Source organism: Topomyia yanbarensis, chromosome 3 (genome assembly GCF_030247195.1).
Source record: "Topomyia yanbarensis strain Yona2022 chromosome 3, ASM3024719v1, whole genome shotgun sequence".
NCBI classification, from domain to species: Eukaryota; Metazoa; Arthropoda; class Insecta; order Diptera; family Culicidae; genus Topomyia; species Topomyia yanbarensis.
In genome coordinates, this window is record NC_080672.1 from 384,382,568 (window position 1) to 384,402,506 (window position 19,939).

Here is a 19,939-nt window from a genome sequence, read left to right on the forward strand (position 1 = left end):
TTGAATAAACTCAATTCCGACTTGGTATCATTAGCAAAGTTATGTGTCATCAGATGTTCAAAAATTGTACGAAATCTATAAATAACTATCTAAAAAAACGAGATAATAACATCGTTACTTTAGCAAAATATGCGCCTTCAAAAGGTTCTTCCGAGAAAGTTATGAACGTAACTTAAATAATTGAAAAGTTATCGCTTGTGGCTTGTGCATGATCCTAAAATGCTTCACATTGCTTCTGAAATAAAAGTTATTTTTCCGCCATCTGGATGCAACCGGCTGATTGATTGTTTTGATTGATCGAAAACATAGGAGATACTTGGCCGAAATTCCATCAATTGATTAAGAGCAGGATGTTAGTGAGATCGTTTCATGTTATTTTTCGATTGCTACATATAATTTATTTAAATTTTTTGCTTGAATTGGATTTGTGATCACATTGCACGTCTTCCATTGTTACGTGAATGTTATTATGCATGAAGGTGATCTCAGAATTCTTGAAAAGGGGTTATCGTTGAATGTATAATAGAGCTATCACCTTTCATCTCCAGGGCTTAAAATGATTACACTTTTAGATAAAACAAATAAGTCAATGAAAAGCTGCAAACAATTTTCTTCCATAAAATCACTGCCAGTCGGTGGATGGTGCATAGTATGCAGAGACACACACATAGACTTATACAGGCTTCACTGTATTTTAAGACACTGTATGCTCCCTGTCAAAAAAGGAGAACATGGTCAGGCGATTTAAAAAGTTTGACGTTTGACTCAACTCGCCTGTGCTAATTGCCCCTTGGAACAAATGCAATTTTCGAATGCGATTTAAAGGCAATTTCGATGCTTAGACAAATTTTCTGGCGGCTGAAATGGACTTGGTTGTTTTTCGCGTTTTTTCAAACATGACGGTTCATGTTTGGTTTAAGCTTAAATTTTTTTGAACGATTGGTGTGTTCTCACTTGTACTTTGTTTGTCTAGTGCATTTCATTTAGCCAACGAATTGTGGAATCGTGTGTATGTATAGTAGAACAAGATCTCTGACCTAAAGTCTTAATGAACGTCAGATTGTGATAAGTTTTGAAGTGCAATACCAATTTCACCATTGATTCTTCCTATAATTTGGTGGGGGCAATTAAGGGCGATTAAATGGCGCGTTCCGTGGGCGATTTGGGGGCGATTTAAGGGCGGGTTGGGCGGCAAAGAAATGACGGCGAATCGCCCAAATGTTGCATTTGAAATAGCCCCCTAATTGCCAGCAATTTGCAGGCAAATTGAAGGGCAATTAGCGCATCCGAATTGGCAAATAGCCCCCCGTTAGCCAACAACTTGCCCTTTTTGACTGTGCTAGGATGGCAGTAATTTTTGCGATATTCGAATTTTGTCCACGGCCGGTCAACAATGAATCAAGGTATCAAACAAAACGATCCTTGCCGCTGTTGTTGTGTTAATATCACTAATTAATAGCGTACAACTAATTTTGAAATTCCATTGATATGCTGTACTGGTGACGTATCGTGTAAATCGTTCTTAAAGACTCGTCATCTCAATCGATTGTTTACTATTTATCTATCGGTGTCTTTCCAATTGAGGACATGATCTCTCAAAAGCGTCTTCAGCCTTTCGTTTCGCTAATTGTACAAGCAGGAATTTTACCGCAAAAAGGTGAAATAAGGGTAGTTGATATTGGAATTCAAACTCTCTTTATTATCGCATTTAAGAGTTTAATTTACTAGTGAATAATAGCGAGAAATGTTTCCTTGTTTGACCAACAAGACCAGATAGATTGCATATTTCCTGAATTCTAAACGAATGAAAAAATTCTCAGGTGTGATTCCACGGTCAATTGAATAATAATCAGGGTTGCCACCCCACCAGGAATGGCTTGGAGACTCCGGTTTTTGGTGTAGGTCCCCGGGTCATCTTGTTTTGCATCAATCTTTAGGCACCTGGTGACGCAACCACCACTAGGTCACTCCAAATTGTTTGAAAAATTTTCCTGTGATTTCCTCAATTCACCACACTGTTGCTGGTGCTTGTCTGCAGCTGCTGCTTGATGGGAGAACGGTTGGTCTAATCCTACCGGCCGGGACAACATCAAATGAATTCTTCCCATGCTTACTTTGGCTGCTCTTTCGGCGGTTCATGGTTAGTGGATTTGGGTGTGACATTTGCTCCTTTGTTGGGACCTCCCTAGCGGCTGTGCGACGAATAACCCTATTCTTCACTCTCTACAAAGAGTCTCAGAAGACACCGTAGTGTGCTTCCCAGGTGAAGCTGATATCCTACCTCTCTCCATTTCCTGTTAGCTTGTAGGAAGGTAATGCTTGTTCGGCTTATGCTCCACATCGAGAATGGCTTGTGTCTTTGTGTTCTTTGCGGTTATCCGTAATTCGATACAGCCGTTAACAAACACGAAAAGTTTACAGCTTTATGTGAGCGGTGTGCACTACAGTTTGCAAACGTGAGTCCATTTTGGTAAATCTTTAACTCACAAGTGCTAAATTAAAATTCTGGCGAGCTAGAGAAGGAATGAAACAGTGCATGTATACAGTGCAACAGTGCAAAAAACCCGATTCTATAACTATACGCACATACAGGGTGTTTGGTTCATGGTTAAGAACCTCTCGAGGGTTGATTGACTGTCATATTTGGAGGAAAAAAATGTTCTACACATACCATCAAATCTCAACCGTTACAGAGTTATTGAACTTTTTGTGTAAAAAATCTATTTGTCTTAAAATACCTCTAACTCAAAAAGTATATTTTGTATTTTAACTCTTTTAGTTCCACTCGAAAGGTGAGAAATTTTTCTATTGAATGGGATTCTCATATCTTTCAGTTAATTAGTTTTAATTACCTTTTAGTTGTAAAGTAGTTAAAAGTTAGTGTTTTGCGGCGGTTTTCGTTAATTTTCTCAAAACAATGAATTATGATTATAGCAATACATATTAACCAAAAGTAGTGTTTTAGTACGATTCATAATTTGTTCTTAAACATCATATTCGTATCTCTTCTCATTTTTTAGTAATTTCATTGCTAAACTTTTCCTGTGATTGACTTGCAGATGCCTAAAAGACTATAATCTAAAAAAATATACTTTATATCGTTATTTGCAAGGTGTCATTGGAAAGCTGAGAAAATCTTCTATCGATGTATGCACGAATATCTCTTAGTTAAGGGTACTGAATGACTTTTTACTAGTAAAATTGCTCATAATTAGCGTTTTTCAAGGAGTTTTGTAACTATTCTAATTATTAATCTACAAAATTAATCGTTACTATTGTTCATTTAGTGCCCCTTAACATTCTATATAACTTGTTATTTGACACTTTATCCATATCTCTTTTCATTTCGCTGTTATTTAATAGTTAACACAGCATGATCTCACCACAAATGTAGTGGGTTCGAAATCGTCGTTTTTTCATATGAAACGATGTGATAAAAATGATTTTGCATCGAAACAAAAAGAGGATTGTATGGAGTCAAAGAAAGAATTGTGGAACTTTCTGAGTTGAATTATTTACATGATAATAATGGTTATCCTTATTATTTACTATTTAAAGAAAATTAACGAAAATGCTAATAATAACACTAACTTTAAACTAATTTACTTCTAAAAGAATGCTAAATTCACTGAACTGAAGGGCATTAATATATTTTTCTCTGTAAAATTTTCTTGGCTTCCGAATGAAAAGAAAAAAAAGTACGATAAGTGCTACACTTTTTCAATTAGAGCTAGTATTAGTGAAAATGAGATAAAAATAGCCAAGTTCAATAACCCAAACACCTGAAAACCAGAAAAGATAAGTTCATCATGTCAAAGAACGAATTATGCAGCTCTTCAAGACTAATAATCTGAATTAATAAAATGATTATGTTAACTATAAAAATCTTCGAGAAATGAACGAAAAATCGATAAAAATTGTGAAATTTTAAATAAATTACTTTGAAAAGACTACTTAAACTCATTAGCTGAGACATGTGAGGGCATCACCAATGGGAAATGTTCTCAACTTTCCAGTGGATCTAAAAGATTTGAAATACAAGGTATACTTTTTGAGTTAGAGGTATTTTAAGATAAATAAGTTTTTAACACGAAAAGTTAATGACTCTGTGAGATTTGATGGTTTGTGTGGAACGATTTTTTCTCCAAATATGACAGTGAATCACCCCTCGAGAGGTTCTTAACCATGAACCAAATACCCTGTATAAGTTATGTGTGCGCATACATAGTTTATACAGTTGGCACATAGAAGGTATGTGTGCGCTGTATAACATTAGCATTTCTGCTTCATATGGATTTTAAGTGTATATATTTTGAAAATCTCCCTCTCTTTTCACAAGCACAACCAAAAAGGGCAATTTGTTACCTTTCTCTTCTTCATGTGTAAAATTGATATCTTTATGGATGTTGTCAATGGTTTCCAACATCCGAGATACATTTCTACGTTTGATAATACAGAAGATATCATCAACATATCGCCACCAGCGTTTGGGTAACTCGCCTTTCTCCTTCAAACATTTTTTTTAGATTTGACATAAATAGTTCGCAAAGCTTACCCATCAGAGCACCCTTGGTTTATTTGTAGAAGACATCTCGAAATGTGAAATAATTTTCTTCCATGCAAAGGCGAGTAAGTTTGATATAAGATCTTACTTTGCTTTTCCATAGACTGTTGCTATTTTGTTGTAGTAAACAATCCTCTAAGTGGTTAACCCTAGAACGTTGCACTTGAGTTTTCCACCCTACAACGTTGCACTGGGGCACAAATGTACCCCACGCGGTTGATCGCAACAAAAGAAATGTATACTACATCATTTTGCAAAAACAGCTGTGTAAGAAAAAATACGGAATTTTTTGAATCAATGATACATAAATTGGTCTGAGCAAAAAAAATTGAAAAAATCGTGGTTTTGACTTTTTTCACAAAAATTGCTATAACTTTGCGAATTTTCAACCGATTTGAAAAAAAATCAAATGATTCTAAAAGTGAAGAGAATGGTCTAGAAACGTTTTAAAATTAAATTTCGAAATTTTTGAAAAACTGTAATTATTTGGAAGAGTGAATGTTTAAAAATCCGGCTTTGGAAAATGCCACTAAATGGGGTGGAAATTGAAATGAAAAAAATATTTGTGATCAGTAATACAATTATAGCACGCAACGTTACTGTTACAGCAGATACTGCGCGCAAATTATACTTGCGAGTCATTATTTTGAAAAACTATTGAAAATAAACAATAAAAAATAAAACAATAAAAATCAGCAAAAATGAGAACGATTTTTTTCTACTTGTAAATTAAATTAAATTAATTGAATAGATGAATAAAAACGAATATGTAATACTAATTGTTACTTACGTAGTAAAAGAACCAATATTTAAACTGGTATTGTGACGAATCACATTTCCACTGACAGCACTAAACCTGACGAAACACTAACGGCAACTGTATACTGGGGTACAAATATACCCCACGCCAACTTTGACACCTGCTTCCACGAGGGCTATAAGCAAACTGGCTATACCACCTTTTCCTACTCTTACTAGGAACTCTAAATTGAATTATGGTTAGGGTCCCAGGTCAGTAAATGCCGAATTCTCGTCTTCACACGGCTCCAAAGATGGCGTGGGGTATTTTTTACCCCAGTGCAACGTTCTAGGGTTAATTGAATCTTTTACCGGGGCACTTGGGAATAGTGCGGGTGCGTCACAAGAGACTACAATCTCATCGTCTCTGATTTCAGCTGAATTCTTAAGTATGAGATTGAATTCTTGTGTATTGGTGACAGATCGACTGGAAAACTTTTTTGGCATATTTTGAAATTCTTGTACTAACCATATTGCATTTTTTGAATTGGGGCACCTATTGATAAAATAATTTCCCTGATTTCATTGCCTGGTTTGTAAATTTTTGGGAGTGCCTTTATTCGGGGTAGATGGAGTTTGAAACTTTGAGACGATTTTGTATTTTCTCCCAAGATGGGTTTGCAGTATTTAAGAGTTTTTCAACATGTTTGATCATGTCCGGGAGGGGGTTCGTTCTCTATGCCCTGTATGGGCCAGATATAATTTTTTGGGTCATGGCAGCGTCATATTGTCCTTTGCCCATTATCATTTTTCTTGTCAGCCTTCAAATGAAAAAATGATTTTCCCTCAATTATTTGATAATTGTTATTTCTTTTGTTTGAAATATTTGTGGCGCATTTTTTTAAATTATCGTGGATCGCCATCGTCATTAATTGTTAAAGAATGAAGGTTGCAATTACCGATACCTGTCTCTGGTCAATAAGTACTTGCTCAAAATTTGGTCTTGATGCTATTGCTTAATTAAGACCCTGATTTAATAAAGTCGATTGTTCTTCGGTAAAGCTCTGGGATAAGCGATTTACCACAAAGTCATTTAAAAGGTGTACTGTCGGTTTAGGTCGGTCAATGTGGGATTTACGTTTTAAATTGTCGAATTTTTGTCCAGTATTTTTTTCTTCCTTTCTACTTCACATTTTTCGGCCACTTTCACTTTCGTTAGGAACAAACAAGAACTCGTGGGCGCTCTTTCAATTTCTAAAGCAGGCTACAACTCCAATGTTGTCTCTGTATAAAACACTATATAAACATTTTATACTATGATTTATGAAATCGGCTTCCATCTTTTTCACTATACTTAATGGCACGGTTGTCTTCAACTTGACTTCATCACTACTTGGAGTCAATTTAATTTTTTTTACATTTTCTAAGGAAAGAAACGTCCTTATGAAATCCCGCGGCTAATAAATTTGTTATGCTCACTTGGCTTGGTTGCCATTTTTTCATATATACACGAACGGAGGTCCTAGCGGAATGTACATACTTTGCATAGGTTTAGGTGCATAGGTACCATTTAATTCCGCTATGTTTGTTGATAGGTAAATGCAGTTGCACTTCACTATTTAACAGATACCTGGTATTTAGATTACTGCTTGTAATCTTCTTCAGTGTTTGTATCAGTCTATAGGATATTACGAGTCTTTTATCTAGGAAAATGGTTAGGCTGTAGTCGGTAGGTGCCTAGGTGCGTGAAGCTGACCGTTTTTTGCACGTAGGAAATATTTCGAAGAGCCATGAATATCCGTTACCTTGGTCTCGATTTAGTAAAGAAGGAGAGGAATGTTTGAAAATTTCTAGGCTTCCAGCAAAATCTAATTTCTAAGGACTGGAGATTTGACGTTGAATTTTAATATCTTTTATAGCTATCGGGACACGCCTTTTCAGAAAAACATAACTTCTGAAAAGGCGTGCTCCGCTACCTTCGATTTGAAGTGAAATGGTAAATCTTTATCACATTCCCTAGAAGCTTTTGCTATTTCATCAATTCTGAACCGAATTTCTAATGTTCTTTTGGTTTGTCCAATATAACTGATAAGAATGCTTTGAAGCAATCAGAATCTTCAATGAACTGAACAGTTTGGAGCCGCTCACTAAAAAGAGCTGGTTTGCACATCTCTCCATATCATAAACTATTTTCGACTAAGTAGCACAGACAGACTTGTGAAGTGTCAAAAATTACAGCCAAATGAGTAGGAAGGTTTTGTAACGGAAGCTATGGGGGTGAATCCCATGCAAAGCTTATGAGATCTCCTGTGATGCTCCGTTTATATTCATGGTTGCTAGGTTTACTGTTTTATTCTCCGCAAGTCTGTGTGTGAAGAATCTGTATTAAATACCATTCAAAGCACATCAAAACCCATACTGAAACGATTTCGAACGTACTGTGTTTGTATTGAAATTGACGTCATGTTGTTTCAATTATTTTCACGTGTTTTTCTTCAAAAGGGCCAATAAGTACTTTGAGAAAAAATTTCGGACAAACTCACCAACACGCATATTCACATTTTATGAAAAAAAAAATGCTCCCTGTCATTTACTGCTGTATTCTTTAATCGGCGAGAAATTTTTGTCCGAAATCTTCCCTCAAATTGACAGTTTAAATATATATTCAAAATATTTATATGCGAGAATCACAGCGAATCAAAAAGAGAGAGGTGTACCAAAGAAAAAAAATGTGGACAATATTGAGGAACATGAAATGAATAACCACAGCGAGAAAATTACAGAACGCTAGCATTGGACTAATTAAATCTAAAAAATCGCATAATACTCTTAACTGGAAGATATTATAACATTTTCTCAGCATCCCAGTAGAAGGCGAGAATAAGGATATGAAGCATACTTTGGGGCCATGCATAAATGACGTAGCATTTTGGGGGGTAGGGAGGGTATACCAAATTTGTGACGAAGTGTGACGAGGGGGAGGGTAGGGTCAGAAGTTGTGCGACGTAGCATTAAGTTTAAACCCATTGTTTAGAGAAAACAATGTAATGATCCTCCATTTTCAAGAGAAATAAATTTAAATTCAAACAAGTTACTTTTGATGCGGTTTTTCATGAGATAAATTTTACGATTCGCGGAATTACAAGTTCGCAAAAATACGAAAAGATTTTGTATGCGGATTTAACTTGCTACATTAGTTAGCTAATGTTGCTAACTAGTAGACTTAGTTTGGAAGCTGCATTAAATTTTCACTTCGGATTCAACCAAATAAAATTTAGTAATTTGGATGAACGTATGCTTCTTAGAATCATTGGCAGCTGCAGGATTGTGAACTGAGAGAACTTCTCTTCATGCTACCCTTGACATATAAAATTCAAAACAAAGCTATCAACACTATATTTGTCATGAAATGGGCTTATTTTACACGCGATTTGCTGTTATAATGAAAATGCTGATAAAAGTTGTCAAACATTTTGAAAGGACATGTATTTAAAATAATTGAAAAACATTTGTAATTTTTTTTCATCCCCCGATCGCTCTGCATAGGACAAGGGGTAGGGGGTAGGTAAATGCTACGTTATTTATGAGGGGGAGGTTAGAATTTTGTGATCAAATGCTACGAAGGGGGAGGGAGGGGTCAAAAATCGCCGAAAAAAAGCTACGTCATTTGTGTACGGCCCCTTTTTGAATTGCTATTCGACTGCAAAAAAGCTAATTAAAGGATTTATTGGGAAATAAAAAGAGTTAAATTGATCTCTTATATGTGCAACCAAAAGTACGTAAAATTAAAAGTACCTTGTAAAACTTCGAAAAATATTTTTCGTCAAATCTGATCCTTTATTATCCTAGATTTCTATTGAAATACAGTGTGTCTCTGATTTCACTGTCACTTTATTTTTAGCATATTTTTCTATTCAAACATACTTTTCCAGCAAGTCTAATAAGGATTGTATAGCGGGGGCGGCGCAAACTCTTGTAGTTGAATGATATGTTTTTTCTCCGGAGCTTATCCAGATTAAGCTTCCAATATTTATGACAATACCAAGCAGTATTCGTCCGTTGTAGAGCTCAAAAAGCAATCAAGTCCGCGTGGGGCAAGATCAGATCAAATATCTAAAGAATTCTAAAAGTGCTAAGAATTCGATTGATCTCTAAACGTAGTATTCACTTATTTATTTATTTGTAAAACTTCTGCAGATTGTCAGTAGCAGGGCAACTACTTGGATTAGATAAATATTTGCCCGACAGACCCTATTTGTCAGGGCGGCCTCGATGCTCCCGGTCCTTTACAATTCGCTAAGGAGGTGAGCTTTGCCCTTTTGTTGGAGCCTCCCCAGCAATGATGGTGCATTATCACCAGATCTGCTCGCTCCTCGCGAGAGATCCCAGAAGTCACAGCAGTGTACTTTCCAAGAGTCACCTTTGGCCGCCCTACTTCTTGACGGTTAGCTGTAAACGAGAGCTAGGCTCTTTCGGCCGATCCTTCACGTAGAGGGCGGAACTTTGATGGCAGCCGCCTGCATGACGTAAACAACCCACCCGTCTTTCACCACTGCCTTCACTGTCACTCACCGTACCACGAATTTTGCACATATTTCGACAGCTAAAAAAAATACTACACCTATTTAAATCGGCCATACCGAATGCGGAAACGACCAAAATTTACAACAAATTATGAACGGTGCAGAACAAGGTTGTTGCGTAAACAAATACACTCTACAAAGTGTATACAAAATAGGTACCCAGTGTTAAATTGTTACCCTGACGGGTTAAAAGATACCGTGCAGATTATATAAAAATTAAAAATACAATGAAAAATATTATACCTACGACTAGATTTGGTTGCATTAAAATCAACAACCACCCGCAGAATTATCCGTGAAGTGCAGCGAGGCCAAGTTCAGATGCAAAAAAATGAAAAATGTTTAAATCATTGTCGTAGAACAAATTTTCAGATTTGATATGAGTGCTGAGGTTGTTCATGAATAAAACGAAAATTAGCGACCATAGGTTACTTCCTTGAGGGACTCCAGTTGGCTTATCAGATAAGCTAGAACGTGTGAAACTAATTCTAATGAAAGCATTGACATTCTTCAATGATGTGAGAAGTAGCAGCGTACATTCCGTTGTAAACTAACTTCCCAAAGACTTTAACCAAATTGATGAAAATCGTACTTGCTTTGCAGATTGAGCCACAAGATGATGCATCTTGTGTAAGTTATTCCGAATATATTATTCAACTAAAACAACAAGTTTTTCGCAATACAAATAGCTTCGTGGAAATCGACCACTGATCCATTACCGTATGCTACTGGGCTCCGTGCAGAATTGACTTAGACAAGGCTACATTAAAAGTTTAATAACTTCTTCCAATAGAGCTAGATTGATTTGCAGTCATTTTCGCCAAACAGCATAGGGAGTCAAACATATACGTTTGTGTACAGAATGAGGATTTCTCAAAACTTCTAGTAAATTTTACGGATAATCAGATCACGCATATATGTCGATTCAGTCCCATCATCATTACCATAACAATTTAATAACCGACCTTAACCGGGTGTTTGACTCCCCTCGCTAAGCAAGCGGCACAAAACGAATTCAAGTCTTCGGCCAGTGAACAGGAAAATGGCACCCAACTATAAAAACTTGGTGAACTGAAACAAATAATTCAAATTGATACTTTTATTATCGGTTTGCTGTGGCGAAGGTTCCGGCAACAATCACCCATTTGGGTGTGGAGAACCACGCGCCTCCGTTCGACTCTTACCATAGCCTTAATACACAACCCTAATTCCCTAATTACAACCGCAAACAATCGACCGGCAAATGTTCCAGTTTGTATAATTACAATCCCTTCGCCACGACACCCGTTTCAAATGGCTGATCAGCTCGCTAAAACCACCCGCTGACCTACAAATGCGGGGACTTGCACCCCACTCCTACACCATCCTTATCGAAACGGGGATCCGGCCGGCCAGTTGGTTTCGCTCGGTTAGCCACAAACCAACCAGCCACTTGGCACACCGCGCCGATAGCCCAAGACCGGAGCACTAATAAATCGCGCTCTATAAATAGTAATTGTTTTTGAAGGTGAATGTCAATTCCGCCTCGCAGCATGACGCATAAGATTTGAGCAGTCCGCGTCGAGTGGCGACCATGTCCTATGATGTGCGGTAGGCACGCTACCCCAACTACGTTCCGGTTTGACACGCTTTCCTTAAACTATTTCCGTGTTTGCGTTCTGATACTTTGGCGTCATATAATTTCATACCACAATCGCAGCGATCACGCGAAATCTATTGCTAACTAGATCGACCTGGACCGGGCAACTGCTCACTCCGTCGAGGATCATACTTCAAGGGGAAGCTGGCCCCGGCGCGGCTTTGAACTGCGAAGCTAAGCGGATTTTCGCCATTGATGGTTCACGATCGTGTACGTGGTGGCGCAGTCCGATCAACGGATCGATTGCGCAATTCTAAGTCCGAGGCCCGGCTTAGATGGGGTTGTGAGGGAGAGAGAGAAAAAAAAACTATGCACTTGGGCCGGTCGACGTCAGCACACTCAACACGCCCCACATCGCTCGTTATAGCACGCAACCAGTGCCGGATAAAGTAGCCAGCTAGTTTTTCGCAATATGTTGCTTCTTGAAACAGAACCACCTCCATCCAGTACGGATAGGGTAGCGCGGCAGCAGCAAATAAAATGCCTACCGAGTTTTCCGGCCGGTCGACGAGCGATGCATGTTTTGGCGGCGGCGGCGTTTTATTTACAAACGCACGCGACTGAACTGAGAATGACCATTTTCGGGGATGTTTGTAGATTCCTTGGTTGAATTTTAGATTCTATGCATTCCTGCAGCCACACGCGTCAATGGTGTGGCGTACGTGTTTAGCTCAACATTGCCTTGGGCAGGGTTCGTTGCTTAGGGGCGCGCAAATCCCCAAGCTCGATAAAACAGCAACTAACAACATATTTCGTTTTCTTGTACTTTCAGAATGGTTACCCATCCCGCCGTCGCTCTCTGGTGGACGACGCCCGTTTTGAGACCATCGTTGTCAAGCAGACCAAACAAACCGTTCTGGACGAGGCCCGAACAAAGGCCAACGGTAAGTAATTTGCCACACGCGCCATTCACTAATCGTTCTGTTGTAACTTAATTAACGGCTGTCATTGGCAATTCCCGTCCAATTATAATACGATCCTGCATGTCGCTTGTTTATTTTTGCTAGTATTCATTTTTTGTTCGATTTTTTTTCAACTTCTTTTTATTCGATGTATCCAATGTTTTTCGTGCTCGGGATTCCCGCCCTACCGTCGTGCGTTGGTTGGCATCGAACCGAGCAGATTCTTGTTTGGAAAACTCCGTTCTACAGGCCCAAGAACAGCATCCACAAGGTAATTTGAAAGTTGTTTCCCACCGCGCCGCAGGTTCAGTTCAAGTAGACCTTCAGCCAAAGCCAACGCCAACCTCGGGGACCTCACTTGTTTGATCTGATTTAAGCCGTTCCCCTCATTACCGGCTTGGCAGTCCGTTCAGTTTCCTGGTTCATTGCCTGCGCGTGTATGTGCAGGCGCACCGTGTTACTTTTTGTACTCGGGAAGTCACACTCGATTGATCAATTATTTTGCTCGGTAAATTTTAAAAACTCCGCTCGAATTTTTGCGGCCAGTTCCGCCTGTAATTAGCTATTCGCTTTGGTAAATTAATACTGATCTTTATACTTATCAGCAACCTTATAAGTGCATTCTTAATGGAGACATGAATTCCTTCCAATAAAAAAGAGGATTCAACGATACATCGTTTGATACGGCGAGTCCGTTTCAGTCTTCATCAAATTACATCAAAACAAACCATTAAATTTTCCACACTCGTTCGAATGAGAAGAAAAATAAACGCCATAAAAAACCTTAATTAGTTGGGCCTCGGGAGGACGATTAATAGCACAGTGGCATTTCAGAGGTGGCGATGGTGGCAGCTGTTGGCACTTATTTTAATTTAGGCGGAATAGTTTTTGTTAGTATATTTGATTTGATTTTTTTCGTTATGTTAATATTTGCTTTATTTTTTCCTTCATTTTCATTTTAATTTCATTATGATTCGGTTACGCATCGATGTTGTGACTTATTGCACGATCCTTTCTGAACGACTCGCCCCAGTAGACGAACTTTCATACGAACCGGAAGTGAACCGATCCAGTAATGACCAGGATGATGAAAATGGTAAGTTAATTTGTGTTTATGGAATTATTGCTTGAATTGTAACTAAACGGATTTAGACAATTATGTAGTTTCTTTGGACGAACAAAACATGGCATTGAAATGAGCCACATTTAAATTGAGAAAAAATTCAGTCACATCAGTTATAAACGTCAGTGTCTCGCAGTAGTAGACCGGCATTAAAATTGCTTTTTTCGGATCACCGCTCAATCTTTAAGTGGTAGTTCCACAAGTTGGACGCCAAAAATAAATTTTGGCAGTTGTTTCTGGTTTATTCACAATAGTTTTGAAGTTTGCATGTGAAATTATGTGAAAAATCGACACTAGAAACAGTAAATTCAGCAAAAAATTCCAGTATCCTCTTATGCATCCCCAAATCCACAAATAAATACATCTAGGATTCTTACGCGGTTTTTTGCGCGGATTTTAGAATTCTCCCCGTTTTTATTTACGCGGCCTGTATCCCCCGCGTAAAAATACCCGAGTGTATATATTTCGGGTTTAAAAATCAACATTACCAAAGACTGACAATTAATCCGATTTTATTGAAAAAAGATATTCTCATATAAAGTTATATGTTACCTCTCATTATAGCACCTGCTTAATTCTTTTGACCTTTTAGGTTGAATAGTTTTATCTAGTAACCTCCAATCAATATTCAACATTTAATAAAAATGATCGTTATAAAAAATTTCTTAGTTATAATATAATATCTATTTTACAGCTTTGGTTAGGTTACAACCTTTTAACTGTACCATCCTCGATATTGGCTCGAGATTGGTATTCAAAGATGGACCGTAAGTGGTTCTCAAAAACCGGATAAACTATCATTTTAGATTTAATTTTACTTTGTAACGCTAAATATGAAGTTTGTTAAGTAGTAAGAAGTTATCCGGGGCGGGAATAGCATTGTTGCTAAATCAATTGCCTTGTACTTAGCTTGCCTGGGTTCGATTCCCATCCCCGCACTTAGGGTTAGGGGTTTTTAAAGAGATTTTCCCAACCCAAAAAAGTGTTAAACGACCCTCAGGTTAAAACCTCTATAATTGAAATATTTGAAAAAACTAGGGGTGGATAATGTTCGGGACAAAACCTCGGTGTTGACGTAGGACTATACGTTGGCCTATATCATTATTAAAATTCTGCTTGTGTCTATTTCATACGCCTAATTTTACATATTAAGCCTAGTTCATTGATTTCAGTAAAACATTTATGGGGATTTTATTAGTGTCGCGTTCGATAATCAATCCAGTAAAACAATATTCTTGCCGAGTTCTCCGCATAAAAAATATATAAACATCTGTCAATAAGAGTTGATAGTTTTCGGTAAATTCCTGACGATAAAAGTGAAGAAACACTGACTAGCTTAATGTTTCAAATAATAAATTTGACGAATTACCAGTAAAAGTAGCATGATTTAGTCAGGATTTTTTAAGGTTATACAGAAAACTATCACACAAAATAATTGTCCTACGTCAACACCCCGGTTGTGTTCCGAACATTACCTAAAACTAGTTTTTTGGAAAATAACATCAAATTTACGTTTTCGAAAACACCTATAATAGTTTAGATCAGAAAAGTGACCCTTGTGGATAAATGCTACCATTTCTAAATATTTAACAGCGAGCTGTTTTTCAACGCCAATTATTGCCAATTTTTCAAGTTTAATATTTTTATACCATGTACTTATGTATGGAGAACAAGATTGGATAGTTTTACCTAAAATTGTCCGCTTACGGCTATTTTTCAAGTTGAAGTCCGTTTTGTATTCCTGACTGATAACCTGCAAGTTCACCCACATTAAGTTATTGATGTCAATGTTTTTCATTCAAATGTTTGTTTAAACTAATTCTGTGAAAATACTCATTGTTAAATAGATGTTAATTGGTATTATACAAATTATTTCAATGTACTTTAAAATTTGAATAATCAAAATTCGTAAAATTTGTGTCCAACTATAATAAAAGATTTTGATAACCTTTAAAACTGCTGAAATTGTTTTATTTCAGTGCGTTATCAATGTACAAAATGTTTCATCCATTTTAACACGTTGGAATATTGAACAATAAAAAAATGTTGTGAATTTCAACTTAAAATAATTTGAATTAAATGCCAACTAGTTTCAAAAAAAATTGTATTTAAAATAAACAAACTCTTAAAAGTAAATTTGGCATAAACATCCCACTCTAAAGGAAAGCAAAAACTCGCTTGTAATTTATTACTCTTGCTCAAATCTGAGATTTATTTGTTTTATAAAAAATAGACACTTTACGAAGCTTCGTAAAAATATGGTAAAGTCAAATTTCGGTTTTTTGTAGTTTTGTACCCAAAAACCATACAATATACTCAAAAAGTATAACAAATCAGTATTTTATAAGTTTAGAGTAAAAATCATTTCAAATTAAAATGATTCGGTAGACTATTCTGGTTTAATAAGCGATCTATGAAAAAAGTTTCGAATGATCAAAGTCATCCCGGTTTACGGTACCTCGATTTTGCCATCTTGCATGACTTGTTTTGTATACACAGAGTAACGCCTTCTTCACCATATTTTTAAACTATTTCAACACTAAATCCCTTGTATGATGGAACAAGGTAAAAGTGACCATTTTCATCTTCAACAAATGTTCTACCTTATAACACTAGAGTAGACATGATAAAAAATACGAAATCCGACCAGTTTGAGTTTCCTTTATATGAATTCTAAGGGGAGGAATAAGAGTAATGGCTCATAGGCTACGTACGATAAAGAAGCATTCAAAAGTGCAGAATCCCACATTCTTATAGTTATGACCATATTCCATTATTCAATTCATGAAAATACAATTCTGAAAAGATTCTTCTCAGTCTTGGCAAAATGCTGCTTCTCAAAACCAACAAATCATTATATATTTTCGTCTATAACTCTACTCTTTGTGGAATCATCCAGAGGTCTGTCCAATCCGCAATGGAACCCAACATTTTCAGGTCAATACCATAGAGTAATTATTCTGAAATGATGCCTTAACAGAGATAGTTGATGAATAAACCAAAGAGCAGTGGCACTAAGTGGCTTCCTTGAGTGAAGCATATAAGCACTCCATTAAGATCATAGTCTAGTGTGGTACTAGTCCTAATTAAGACAGTTGTCAATGAATAATATTATGGATATACCGGATTATATATACTTAACAGCTCGCAGGTTTAGGTTAATTTTCACTTTCTAAACGTTTAAAGCTATGTGAACTTGTAATGGGAATGTTTTTGAAGGGATTCTAACCTTTGTTTGGACCTGTAATTTGTCCTAAATGTTATGTAAATTCGTCATTCATGACTTTTAGGGCAATACTGCCTCCAGCATTAAAACTGAGGTCATCTCGATATAGAAGCTTGATTGTTCTGAATTTTACATCAAACTGCATTTCGTGGAGCGAGGCATATGTTTATTTCTGTGAATTTTAGTGAAGCGGTTTTCTATCCAGTAAATCGCCAAATTGTCTTAAACAAAATTTTCTGACTGAGTTTCCATTTGTATACTAGACTCCTACAATAGCAACTAAACGAAAAGAAACGCGAAGGACAACGTTTCTTTTCAGTTTAGTAACGAATTAGCAGAACTGCGAGGAAAAAATTATGGGTATAATACAGATCACGTTGTTCTTCAAGGTGATTTTGGTGTAAACTGGTAGACACTGATGATTTGAAGCTTCGTTACTTCGGATATATTCGTGAACTGGTGACGCATTAAGAATGTTATAGCTTGCATTTTATATGTTAGTTTACTATTTTGCAATTACTGAGACTAACTGGAACGAAACAAAAACTTTCGCCACGCTGTAAATTATGCACAATGACAACAAATAAAGATACGCCGAAAAAAAAAACAGCTACCGCTATGATTTGAAAAAATCCGCATCATCTGCCGAAGTCAACTGTCCGACACGTGATATGCGGGCGAGTACTGGATATCAAAAAGGATGAGCTAGAGGCCTTTTGTGAATTCCATGTTATTTTCAGAACAAATAATAATTCCGGAAGAATAAGGTTTATTTAAATAATAAAATCGGATCGGACCAATTTGATTGAGATTTATTTTACTTTTTGTTAAATTGTGTGAAGAAAATTTGGAGAATATTGCAGAGAATATTTCGTATCGTATATGTCAGGTGAATGTCTCCGGTTGTGAGCCGGCCCCAGTCAATCAGTGATTTTCCAAATTTTATTGGTGATTTTTTTTCCTGTGAACAAAAAAATTGGTGCATAAAGTGTTGCAGGTGTAATTGATCACTCAAAAACCTGTTTTAATCCACCTAGCGGTGCAATTGTGCCTTTCTCATTTCTCTAAACTATGGCACGGAGGCTTTTTATGTTCAACATAATTGTGGAAATGTCCATTACATTCTTAGTACACTTTGCACTTATACACAATGGCATGCCAGCCACGAACTTGATGAGCTATGTGTCGACGGTGAAACACTTGAAACAAAAAAATATCATACTCCATTAGCATAATCAGCATTAGATCAATGTTATCTGCTTGCAAACTCATTTTGTCATGCGGGGATGGGTATGTGAGGAGGGCGAGAGTCCCATGAACGAACGACTCCCCAGCTTAAATTGGTATGCTTTGTAATATAGTGGTGGTTTAAAGATGATGGGGTTGAAAGGGAGGGCCCCTGTTAAAATCCAGAAACCTTATGCGAGTCGAAAAAAAATTGCCGGGATTAGGTTGACGTTTTTCAGAGTGATTGCATACTCTTTCTATATGAGAAAGGCAAAAATGTGCAAAATCCAAAAAAGTGAATCTTCGTCAATTTTTTTTCGTGTTTGCATCAAATCTCGACGTTTTATGCACCTTGAATACATTTAGCATCAAAAATAAAAATTCTATTTTTAATTTTTCCTATAGTTTTTATGAGAAATTTCTGTGTGGCCGCACTCTGAAACCCGTAATTCCGGAACCAGAATTCCGATCGATCCAAAATTCAATAGCAGCCGATGGGAAGGTTGCACCTTTCATTTGAGACTAAGTTTGGGCAAATCGGTCCAGCCATCTCTGAGAAAAATGAGTGACATTATTTGACACATACGCACATACATACACACACACACATACACACACATACATACACACATACACACACACATACAGACTTTTTCCGATCTCGACGAACTGAGTCGAATGGGATATGACACTCGGCCCTCCGGGCCGGGATTAGGTTGACGTTTTTCAGAGTGATTGCATAACCTTTCTATATGAGAAAGGCAAAAATGTTTTTGTAAAATGATTGAGTGAAAGTAAAATCTGAGGCCATTACATTGGCAAAGTTTCGTTATTCCGGTTGTGGGCCATTGCTTGAATCTGTTTGTGGGCCACTATAATGTATTTTAAATTATTTTTGCCTTTCTCATATAGAAAGGTTATGCAATCACTCTGAAAAACGTCAACCTAATCCCGGCCCGGAGGGCCGAGTGTCATATCCCATTCGACTCAGTTCGTCGAGATCGGAAAAAGTCTGTATGTGTGTGTATGTGTGTGTGTATGTGTGTGTATGTATGTGCGTATGTGTCAAATGTCACTCATTTTTCTAAGAGATGGCTGGACCGATTTGCCCAAACTTAGTCTCAAATGAAAGGTGTAACCTTCCCATCGGCTGCTATTGAATTTTGGATCGATCGGAATTCTGGTTCCGGAATTACGGGTTTCAGAGTGCGGCCACACAGAAATTTCTCATATAAACTATCGGAAAAATTAAAAATGGAATTTTTATTTTTGATGCTAAATGTGTTCAAGGTGCATGAAACGTCGAGATTTGATGCAAACTTGAAAAAAAATTTGACGACGATTCACTTTTTTGGATTTTGGCACATTTTTTGCCTTTCTCATATAGAAAGGTTATGCAATCACTCTGAAAAACGTCAACCTAATCTCGGCCAAATTTTTTTTTCAACTCGCATAAGGTTTCTGGATTTTAACAGGGGCGTAGTTGATGGTTTACGGAGAGGGGTTACACCCCCCCCTCTACTGTTCACTCCCCTCGTTTAAAAATTTCCTTAAATCACTCCTCAGACCACCACCCCATCCAGCCCTCATACCCCTCCCTTTCAACCCCATCATCTTTAAACCACCACTATATCACAAAGCAAACCAATTTAAGCTGGGGAGTCGTTCGTTCATGGGACTTTCGCCCTCCTCACATACCCACCCCCGCATGACAAAATGAGCTAGCAAGCAGATAACATTGATCTAATGCTGATTAGGCTAATGGAGTATGATATTTTTTTGTTTCAAGTGTTTCACCGTCGACACGTAGCTCATCAAGTTCGTGGCTGGCATGCCATTGTGTATAAGTGCAAAGTGTACCAAAAATGTAATGGACATTTCCACAATTATGTTGAACATAAAAAGCCTCCGTGCCATAGTTTAGAGAAATGAGAAAG

At 37.2% G+C, this 19,939-nt stretch overlaps 1 protein-coding gene across 3 annotated transcripts in view; it reads left to right on the forward strand.

Annotated features, from left to right (window-relative positions):
- The window catches only part of LOC131691281 (tyrosine 3-monooxygenase), a 133,208-nt gene that overhangs the window by 92,679 nt on the left and 20,590 nt on the right, over positions 1-19,939 (forward strand). For 2 of the 3 annotated variants that reach the window (XM_058977564.1, XM_058977561.1), the window contains exons 2-4: positions 12,297-12,408; positions 12,647-12,697; positions 13,460-13,522. In XM_058977564.1, coding sequence (XP_058833547.1) covers positions 12,297-12,408; positions 12,647-12,697; positions 13,460-13,522 — 226 coding nt within the window. The remainder of the gene's footprint in view (positions 1-12,296; positions 12,409-12,646; positions 12,698-13,459; positions 13,523-19,939) is intronic. The other variant, XM_058977562.1, reaches the window with a different exon arrangement.